This window comes from Nanorana parkeri, unplaced genomic scaffold (genome assembly GCF_000935625.1).
Source record: "Nanorana parkeri isolate BGI_ZX_2015 unplaced genomic scaffold, ASM93562v1 scaffold82, whole genome shotgun sequence".
In the NCBI taxonomy this organism is placed as follows: Eukaryota; Metazoa; Chordata; class Amphibia; order Anura; family Dicroglossidae; genus Nanorana; species Nanorana parkeri.
The window spans coordinates 1,349,598-1,361,065 of NW_017306350.1; the positions used below are offsets into that span (position 1 = coordinate 1,349,598).

General features: G+C 46.3%; 1 protein-coding gene across 1 annotated transcript in view; it reads right to left on the minus strand.

Moving 5' to 3' along the window:
- Positions 1–11,006, minus strand: part of KLF13 (Kruppel like factor 13) — a 75,375-nt gene extending 64,369 nt beyond the window's left edge. Inside the window, exons 1-2 of the mRNA XM_018552279.1 lie at positions 10,917–11,006; positions 10,548–10,865 (exon numbers count right to left, since the gene is read on the minus strand). Of these exons, the coding sequence (XP_018407781.1) occupies positions 10,548–10,865; positions 10,917–10,992 (394 nt within the window). The 5' untranslated portion in view covers positions 10,993–11,006. The remainder of the gene's footprint in view (positions 1–10,547; positions 10,866–10,916) is intronic.
- Positions 11,007–11,468: the final 462 nt, after the last annotated feature.

The window sequence follows — 11,468 nt, forward strand, 5'->3', positions numbered from 1 at the left end:
CCCCACCCCCCCACCCTGCCATACCAGGCCATATGCACTCGGCGCTGGGAGGGTGCTTTTCCAGGGGTCCCCCCTAAAAACCCGACCGCACGTGAAAAAATCCCCCTGCAGAATGAAGAATCTGACAGATGCCAGCAAAATATAAAGCTCCGCCGAACTGTTTACATTTGTCCGACACCTGTTAGAGTCTTCCCGCAGGTCCCGGACAAATCAAAACAAATGGGCGGAGTCGGACGTGACGTCACAGCCGGCTCCCCCTAGTTGGGGCCATTTAATGACAGCCCAGTGTCCTCAAATAACCTGAGGACGGACCTGTCAGTGAGAACCTGTCAGTGAATGACAACAATCGGGCAGAGTCAGCTATGACATCACAGCTGTCTCTGCTCAGTTGTTTATATTTGCGGGGGGAACGATCAGCTTCAGCCGACCTTTCTCCCTGCTTCGGCTGTGTCTTTGGCACAGCGGAGCCGAAGCATATGCGTTCGGCGCGGCTGAGCTGCTCGGCTGCTGTGCAGGCTGTTGTGAATAGCCCATACAGCAGCCCTTTGTTTCGACTTAACCGAAGGGCTCCGGCGGCCGAAGTGAGCAGCCGTGTTCATGTTTTAACCACTTCAGCGAGCAGCCATGAAGAGAGGTATTGCGGCCCGGAAGTGGTTAAAATGTATGTAAATCCTAATAACAAACTTCTCTATTCACTCCCTTTTTGGTCAGTTAAATATACCATTGGAAGCACTTTGTTATACCTGTTTCATAAATGGGAAAAAAACTGTTGATCTTGTCAGAAATTCAGACCTGTCTTGTGTCCTCTGTACACTTCCTGTATTGTCTAAGAGCCGTCTTAGTTGTTATGTTGGACTACACACTTATTAGCCTTTATGTTGTAGAGATCTGAGATTGGGAGTGGTTGAGCGGTTTAGCAAAAGACACTGGGCAGGACTGACACCACTCAGTCCACAAAACAGCTATGTATTGTCAGCCCACAGCATGGCTTAAGAGCTGAGTGCTTTATGATGGTTTATGATGGTACCCTAGACCGGCCTTTCTCAACAAGGGTGCCGTGGCACCCTGGTGTCCCTTCTGGCTTCCTCAGGGGTACTTCAAAATGTTGTGGTAGTGGTACTGTGATCTGAAGAGGGGAATGAAGACTGAAGTAAAGGTGGAACTCTAATGTGAAAGGGGGGACGGACGCTCATATGAAAGAGGGGATTCTAGTGTAAAGGGGGGCTACTAATGCAAAGGGTGACTCTGATGTAAAAACGGTGGAGTCCTGATTCGAAGAAGGCACTTCGATGTGAAGAGGGAAACCCACTTTTTTGTGTTTTTGCGCAGGGTCCGACTTAAAGGAGAACTATGAGGTGAGTGCTTTTCACTCACCTAATAGTTCTAGCCGACCTGTGACAATGAGACTGTCACAGGTCGGCTCAGTAGATCGGGAGGTGAGCGAACACATACCGGCGTTCGCTCACTTCTCGATCCTGTCACAGCTCTCTGCCGTGACAGGATAGGGGCTGGATTCCCCCCTCCGATGTTCCAGCGCTGACTGGCGGAACGGACGGGGGAGGGTACTGCTGGCTCTGCCTCTAGATAGGCAGAGCCAGCTGTCACTCACGTAGCTGGGCGGATCCAGACATAATTGTCGGGATCCGATTCAGCTGCGGCGTCTCAGTATACCGCCAGCTGTACCTCACAGTATAGCAAACAGGAAACATAGAAACAGTGCGCCTCTTACTGTTTCTTGTTTGCTAGACCTTCAGACACCATGACTGCTCAAAGTGCTGCCCACCTGTGAGAAGTTGTTGTGTTCACACCACTTTGGAGGATGAACGTTGGCGCCAGTGACATTGTTGATAGAATATTGAGATCGGAGTACCAGTTTTTACTTTTATTATACTGACATGAATACTTTTAACACAGTTCGCTAAGAAGCATTCAGTGCAGACAGTAATCATTAACATAAGCCGTGCATAGACAGAGTCTTTTAGCACCCAAGATGAAAAGGCCAAAGTGCCCTTTATGCCCATGAGCTATGAACTACATTAACAGCATAGGTTGCAGGTCCTGCCCTATTTGTGCCACCTTCCCTCGGCCCGGCCCTGAATAGGAGCACTGGCTGATTTGTGAATGTTTATTTAAACCATCTGAGGATGCATGTACAATAATCCGTGGCATTCAATAAGAAACTATTATTTATTACTCCAAGCTCTTACTGACAGCGTGCTTACTGTATACTATGCATGCTTTGCAAATTTGCATTAACCTAAAAAAAAGGTTTTGCCCCGATGGTTACAATAAATGTATTTAACCCGGTACTTGTGTGTTGGAATTACAGAAGCCCGTTGTACTGTAATCCTGTTTATTTTTCTATAGCTGGGCAAATGGGATTTCACAAAAAGAATCAAATGAGGTTAGAGCGTCTAACAATGTGCAGTCCTGTTCTGCTTAGTTTTGACTAAGTCAGAATTAAGTAATTTGAGAATAGGGAAGGTGGTGCCTAAACCATTATAATATCAGCGGGGCCAGCAACCTCAACTGGGGCTAAGTGCCAAGTCGTATTTAGCCCAACTATAGAGCTATTTTCTTCTTGAAGTCACATTCATTACCTTCGCTAGCTTCAAACTCTATTTTTGCACCACTTGGGAAGTCTGGGAGTTTGGTTGGACAACAGTATAAACCAAGCAAACAAAATCCCTTTTAGTGAGGTTACACCTAGGTATGCCAAGGCACTGTGTGAGGTCGCGTAGGATGAACTAAGCCTGACATAATGTTAGCCACATTTTTATGTGATGACCTTACTATAAAAGACGCATTGATGTCTCTGTTCTTAATGCACAGCAAAGCAAAACTCTGTTACCACATATAAAACCTTCACTACATAAACCAATATGAAAAGTGAAGCAACACACAGCAAGAAATGTCTAAACACACTGCATTGGGCGGAAAACGTGAAGCTGGTAAAAGGCTTTTTAGTGCCTTGCTCCACAGAGAAAGAATGATATGAATTCTATCGGTCACGACTGACTATCATTAATCAACCACACCACATCCCTTTTACCAAAATTGCAGAGATGTCTATGTCATTACAGAAATGTATTGGCCTTATTTAAAAGGTAAAGTATACTGTATTTTCAGTGACCACATCTTTGTTTTACTGATTATTGCAGTGTTTACCTTAAAGAAGAACTCCAGGGGAATGTTTTCTTAACCCTTGCAGTGGGGCTACCCTCACACTACAAGGGTTAAGTTCTAGGTGCAACAATAAAAAAGTTATACTCACCTGATCATCGGCACCAGCTTGCTCTAAGACCTGTCTCCGCAGTCTCTCTCCTCTTCCGCTCCAGCGGTCTAAGGTCCTCACATTCTATGCACAGTGTATAGGATGTGAGGACGCAGAGGGACATACCATCGTTGCAGCGTAGGAGAGGGAGGAGCAAGTGCTGTAGAATCCAGCCGGATCTGAGGATCATTTTTGTACCACTGGAATGAATATGGATGTGCAAACCAAAAACCCCAATGCTATTTTAGTATTTTTTCCATGCTTGTATGTGGGAAATTTGAAGTTTCACATTGAGTTCTGTACAACTTGACTATTAGTTATTTCAATGTCTGATAATTAAGTTAGCTACACAAGAAGAATGTAATAACACATAACTGTGGTCACTGATTACACTTTTATTATGTGTGGCTGAAAACTACACAATGCTACTGCATGCTACTTGTAGAGCTGCAGCTAACGATTATTTTCAAAATCGATTAGTTAGCCGATTATTGAGTTCGATTAATCGGTTAATCAGATAAATTGTCTAGCTTACTCCATAGAGAGCCATTTGTTCCATCTGTGTAGTGATCAATTGCTATTGGCAGAGCGAATGAGCTACTAAAAATAGAAATAAATATAAGATAATTGGATTATTTATTATGCAATAATGAATCCAGATCAAAACAATGACACATTTCCAAGCAAAGTATTTCTTTTCAGTTCTGGCATTTTAAAGACAAGGCGTTCTAGAACAATATGCTTTGTCCATTGCTGTCCTGTGTAACAAAGCTTACTTTGCTATTGTCCTGTTTGTCAGGAGGTACAATTATGTTTTGATAAAATAACCGTTGAAGCTATTTATAAATGGGGAAAGGTTATGTTTTTATGGTTATATTTTACATGTGTTGTATTTTTTAACACCGCACTCCTGAAAAAGCTTAAAGCCCGACTCCAGGATAAAATAAAAACCTTTTCCCTTACCCTAAGCTGTGGTCATGTGATTAGCCAGCGCTGGGGTCCTTCTTCTAGTTATCCACGTTACTGCCTGTGTGACAGGGACAATTCCCATTGGCTGTCCACTGGAGGGGTCCTCGCAGGATGCATTAGACTACTGACATGGGCCCAAGCAGGGTCAAGGGGACCAGCTGGCCAGGGTTATTGTAGAGAGATGGTAGGGAAGTGTCTCGTCTCAAGATGGTGTTGCTGGAGCTGAGTAATGCAAGGAGATCCTCGTCTGCTTGGAAGACAATGCTGGACTTCATGGACTAGTATTTTTTTTAGAGGTGCACCGAAATAGAAATGAAAAAAACGAAACGAAACCGAAATGTAAAAAAAATTGTCAGGCCGAAACTGAAAATGTTTTTATTTTAATTTTTTTCAAATTTTTTAAATATTTTATTTATTTTTTATAAACTTTTTATTTTTTTATATTTATTTTTTCAGTTTTTATTAAATATGTTTATTTTTTACTTTACTTTTAGGGGCTTCGGGGAAATATTGGGGGTCTAAACAGACCCCTGATATTTCCCTTTTGAAATAGAAAAAGAGATTAAGAACAGAGTCCTCGATCTCTTTTTCTGCAGCCCCTGTTATCAATTAACAGGAATCCTCTATACTGAGTGTTCCTGTTCATTCATAACATGAGGACAGAGTATGCTTACTATAACTACAATTATGAATGAACAGGAGGTGATGTAGATCTCTTCCCATTCATTCATAATTGAGGATATAGTCAGCATACCATGTCCTCAATTATCTACAAACACTCAGCGATCACTGATCGCTGAGTGTTTGCTCTCGCTCTCCTCTCTGACACGCTGTCATAGGAGGCTGAGCGAGTGGTTCAGGAAGGAGAGCTCAGCTTCCAGTGACAGCGTGTCCTGTCTCCGCCCCCACACCGCTCTGCCGGACTGTGATAGGAGGCTGAGCGGTGTGAGAGGAGAGACGCCGGCCACTCACAGCGCTCTCCTCCCGCAGCGCTTGGCCGGCTGTCACTTTATCACCTCCCTGCTGGGACACAGAGCAGCGACCAGCGGGGAGGAAAGAAATCACGGATGCGCCGATGTACAGGCAGGAAAATGGCACTTTCGGCTTTTAGCCAAAAGTGCCATTTTCGGCCGATAGATCGGGCATCCCTAATTTTTTTTCCTCATATTTATATAGAATTAAATTACATTTTGCCTGGGTAGGATGTAGTTCCACTTTCAGGCCTCATTCACATGGATGACTAGAGGGTGGCAAACACAAGCAGTTGATCTTCATTTTTACTGCCCCTGAAGCAATAACCCAAAAGCTAAAATAGCAGCTACTCAGGTTTGTATAGGCTGCATCCGCGATGTTTTGTGGCAAATTTTAAACAGCATGTCGCATATGGCAGGTGGTGACGCTGGCCAAACATGACCATTGCACTCAATGTGACTGCGCCGCAACCACGTTGGGTATGTGTTTGCAGTGTGGTATTGCAATTGAAATTCCTATTGAAATAAAAAAATAAAATAACGGCATCCAGGAGGCGGCTGAGCAGCTGGTGCTCTATCGCGGTGAAGTCTTCGGCCTGTCTGAATGAGGCCTTAACCGGAACTTCACTAAATGGTGGAAAGTAATACCTCCTGGAATTCTGCCGTCACAAATGCCAGGCAGAAGACTGCGCGGCAATCGTGCATGAAATCCGAGCGCTCACGGAATTGCCCACTACTGCCGATTGCGCTGGCGGTGCCATTATTTTCTAATGGCACCCCAGTCATGCTGGGCAGATCGCACGGTCTCCCGAAGTGATACCCCCTGTGCTAAAAAAGCTGCACGTCGTGTGTCCCAAAAAAAGGTACATGCACCTTTTTTGGCGATTGCCACACAGTAACCCCATTGAGCTGCGAAGCAACCGCTGTGTGCACCCGCACACAATCGCGCGTCCCGGGATCGGCGATGTGTGAACCTAACCTTATACGTAAACAGACACAGCACCAGATCTCTGCACATGTGTGGGAAGAAATGCCTTCGGAATATGTGATGGCGGTATCCCAAGAGACTTCAGGAGAAGACTGAAATGTAATTCTTGCCTAGGCAAAAATGGAGGCAGGGGGCGGATACAGCAGAAAATAAGGTAATAAAAAAAAACCTGTCCCTGCCAATTTAAGGGCCCATTCCCACCAGCAGCCGTAATACAACGCATGGCTGCTGGTGTGTGTGCCCAGCACAGTGCCAAAGCACTTCATCGCAACGCATTGCACTGTTTACTTTTTTGTTACAACACAAGTAGCATTTCATTAAGTTCTATGGGCACAGCACAATGCCATGCGGTTGTACCATGTCGCACTGTGCTGAGATGGAAAAAAAAAAGTACTGCATGCTGAAATTTTTTTCAACACACACTACCACAACGCAGTGGTGTAAACTGAGCCCATCTGGGAGAAGGCAAATTGCCTCATCTTGCATTGCGGCTGAGGTGGATAATACATCCAACGCAGCCCCAACACATCGGGTGTGAAGGGCCCTAATGCATATATGCAGCAGCATGGTGGGTAGGTCTTAGTGCACAGCTGCCTCATATATGTGCCAACCAGCTGCGCTGTTCTATGCTGAGTGTGTTCACTGGCATGCTTCAAGCATAGTGATTAAGCAGTCAGTGGCAGCTCCCGGTCACTGTTTACAATCGGGGGCTGGCGCAATGGGCTCCCGATCATGTGACTGCTGTAACAGTCAATCACAGTGATCACATGATCACGAAGGCTATCCCTAACTCCCATCATTAAGAACCCCTTAAATGGCTTCCAGAAGTTGGAGGCAAGGGTTTAAAGAGAGGTCAGCATTTGAAAAAGTGGAGGATAAGAATGTTGGAAAGTTTTATTTTTAAGTAAAGTTTCGCTTTTTAAGTTTCCGCCCCCCTCTATGTACTTTGTTTTCCCTCCTGATTGTCCTGAGTACAAATTATCCTGGAGAACTGGATCTGGAATCTTAGTAAAGTATTAGCGTGTGTAGTAAGACGGTAATAACAAAACCACTTCCATATGCCACAAGAAATCATTTCATGCATCATGGAGCTCCACTGAGGTCATTGGATAAATATTATTCTTCCAGGACACACACACTTATAGTGATACTAAAGTTTCCACCTAGGATGTCACCTCTACATAAATCTGCCTTTCTTCTTCTTTAAAAAATCTTTTGTTCCTCGTTTTCTAGTGGGTCCCCGCAGCGTTCATGTCCCCGCCCCCTGCACGGGTGCTGCCATCAGCTAAGCAGCTGCTGTGGAGGCACCCATGTGTCCTCGTTCCCTGCCGTCGTTGTGTGCGTCCATAGACACACACAGCCCTGCAGCAGGACCAGCGGCGGTGACAGGTAAGTCTGTGTGGGGAGAGAAAAGGGTACTGGGCAGATTTTAAGACATCAGGACTAGCGCAGTGACAGGTAAGTGTGTGTGGGGGCAGAAAAAGGTACTGGGAGGATTTTAAGACAGAATGCATTAAAAGAGAACTATGGGGTAAATGTTTTTCCTCATAGTTCTCTTTAAGGGTCACGGGAGGACATATACTAGCTAGGGCTGCAACAACTAATCGACATAATCGATTATTGAAAAAGTTGTCAACTTTTTCAATAATCGATTAATCGGCTTAGGTAACTGACAGTCACGGCTCTCTGCAGGGAGACGATCGGGAAGTGAGCGGATCAGTGCATGTTTCTGCTCACTTCCCGATCAATAGAGCCGACGTTTGATAGTTTCATTGTCACACGTCGGCTCGAACTATGGGGGTGAGTGATTTTCACTCACCTCATTGTTTTCCTCTAAGGTAAAAAAAACATCCAGACTACTTTAAGGCCTGGTTCCCGCTGAGCATTTTGCAAAGCTTTTTCTGCCCTAAAAAACATGCCCCCCCAAAAATCCCATTCATTTCTATGGCCCTGTTCACATCTGAGCGTTTTATCGCAATAAGCAAAACGCCCGCCGCTGGAAAAAGTACATGAGCTTTTTGGGGGGGCATATTACAGCTCGTTTTGGCCCCATAGACTCAATAGGGAACGCTTGAAAACGCACGGTTGCTGTATTTTTGGACGTTTTCACACGCATTTGCTCACTAACATTAATAAGCTACAATCTGCTCACAAAAACCACGCAATTTGATTTATGCGCATAAAACGTGCATCAAAACGGCCAAAAAACACAAAAATGTGCATCAAAAATGCACATAAAAATACGCACAAATGCTGTCGCCTAGGTGTGAACCAGCCTTAGGCTAGGTGCACACCTTGGCTTTCGCAGTTTCGCACAATTGTTTTGTGTTTTTGCTTTTAAAAAGCGTTAGAGAATCACCTGCACACCATACAGCGCTTGAACCAAACAAAATATCCATTGGTGCTCGAAATGAGGACACGGATGGCGCTGCATAACAATCCAAGTAAACATAGTAGTCACCAGCACTCACTTGTAATGTGCAAAAAGGATAGCGCTGTCGCCCTGATGAAGAGACCCCGTGCGGCCCCGAAACGTTGGCTTCTTGACGCATGTGACATATCGTTAAAAGTGCTATCCTTTTTGCACATTACCAGTGAGTGCAGGTGACTACTATCTTTACTTTGCTTTTAAAAACATGCGTTTCTTCCTGCATTGAGATGTCTATGGGACCAAAACCACGTGCCATCTGCCTGAAAATAGCTCCTGCATCTTTTTGCGCAAAATACGTTTTTTTACTCACGAAGCAACGCTAAGGTGTGAATGGTCGCCATTGACTTGCATGGAGATGCGTGTTTGGCGCGTTCTCCAAACAGGTGTGAACCAGGCGCGAGCGGTTTCAGGCGATTTTAAAGCGTTTTTCTGTTTTAGCTAATGAAAAGCTAGTTACTAAGAGAAGACGGTTGTTAGGCACAAAATTGCGTGAAAACTGCACGTTTTCTAGGTGCTCCCATTGAAGTCTATGGGGTCAAAATGAAGCTTGTCTACTTTTTTGGGCAACAGGTGGCATAACAATCAATGGGCACCACTGAAAATAATGAAATTCCTCACGTCTAGCATCATTGCCCTTCAGGAAACAGGTGACAAAAGGCTCAGGTGTGAATGCTGTGGGACAATTGTAACATGTCCTACACACAGGAGGAAACATATAGACAAAAGTCTTTATTGATTAGTGTAGGGATTGGTGCAGTGTGGTTGCACAGCACAGGTGACATGAACATGTCAGGGATATACACTAATACACAAGTCAGGTCAGCCTGCACTCCATGGCTCGCCCTCAGACACAGATCAGTCTGAGATCCGTTAGTCATGTCTGTTGCTGGCCAGATAAGTGGGCTGCCCTGCACAGGGCGAGGTCGTGTTACTGGGTGGGTGAGCGTGTCTAAAGAGTGGAAAGGGGGCGTGCCAGCGGTGGGCGTGACATGCAATAGGGAGGCGTGCCTCCCGTAACAAAGAGCCCGACAAGCTTCTTATGCAATTTACTATCATGTCATGTCGGTGTTTTTCCTGTGTTGTACCCCCAGTGACCCCTCCGTGCAGGTAACACTGCCGCTCTAGTGTCCGTTCCGCCGTATACACGAAGACCGGCCGGCACAAACAAACACAGCTTATGACTTCCCAAAGGTCAAATGAGGTGGGCTCCCACTGTGACTCTGTGACTGTGGGACCCTGTGACTGCGGGACGCTCCTCCCCTAGCGTTTCATCAACGAATTATTGCAGCAATTTCGCTGCCGCTCACAAATAGCGCCATCGGGGCAGCGGCCACACGTGCGGATCGCCTGTGACACCTCATCATACAAAGATCCAGCATGGCATACACGGATCCACCACTGCAATACATAGATCCAGCATGGAACACACAGATCCGGTATAAAATAAAGAGATCCAGTATACATATATGAGCTCCAGTGTGAAATATATGAGCTCCAGCACCATACATAGAGCGCTGTGGTCTCACACACCCACCCATTATCCACCATGCACACCCCATGTTACACAAGCACCCTGCCCTGGAAAAACTGACACACATCGACAGTCCTTCATCCACCCTTCGCTCCGAGGAGCCTGCAGTGCCTCGGCATGCACACAGTGCCCGCGTGGTTTCACGATCAGTGCAGCAATGATCACACTTGCCTGGCAGAGGAGTGGGTGTGATCAGCCATAGGCATGCACTGGGCGATTCATTCTTTGTCTGCCCGGTAAAGTCCTCTGAGGACAGTGAACATGCAATGACCCCGGTGCCAGTATGGCTGCAGCTGCTGGCACCGGACCGGTAAATGGCAGTGGCTCGGTTATGACAGCAGCCCAGTAAATGACAGTGGCCCCGGTAATTGCACAACACTGACCTGTGTGTGTCCTCAGATGAGCTTTCAGATGGGACGATTTGCCATAGACTTTCTCACAGCCCGGGTAGGGGCACTTGTGCCTTTTGAGGGGTGATTCGGGGTCAGCTCTGCTTTTCCCACGCCTGGCTCTTTGTCTTGGCTCGGTCTGGAGGGGAGGTGTGTCCGCCCTGTCTTCGCTTCCATCCCCGGCCGGGTTCTCCTCGGCAGGGACCCCGGGGACTTGTTGGTTGAGATCGGCCAGGATCCTGGCCACCACGATTAGGGAGGCGTTCTCCTTCCCAGCCTTGTCTTCTGCCAGCAATGGAGGGCCAGCCGCTGCTCCCTCCAGCACGGCCGCCGTGTCACTTTTGTGCCCCCCATGATCAGCACTATGGACAATAGCACGGCTGGACATCGATACAAGGCACTCTGCTGCGAAATGATCCACGAAAGCCACCGCTGACATTTTCCAAAAAAAAATTAAAATGTTTTTTGTTTCCTTTTTTTTTTTTAATTGCACAATATTCCCTTCTTCTGCATCCAGGTCACCGGATCGGCGGTAATATGTTCTCCTTTCGTTCCGATCGTTAACTGACACCAGATTGCACTTGGTCCGTAAAGATCACGCCCAACTTGCATAGAAAAATAAATCCATCTGAGTGAAAGGGAGAGAAGACGGCTCCTGACATTGACAGCTGCTGACAGATCCTCTCCAGGAAGGAACAAGTGTTGGGATTATGTTTTTTTTTATTATTATGATCAGTCTAGTTGTCGGTGCTACATGTTGTGTTGCAGTGTGGCAGCACAGAGGTTGCCTGCTCTCCCTGTCTATTGCACTATGTGAATGTGTCTCAGTCCCACGTGGGGGTGTGGTCTTCACAAACATCTGTGAGTGACGTCACCGACAAGCCACATCCTGGCCCCAGCACAAGTCATCCCTGG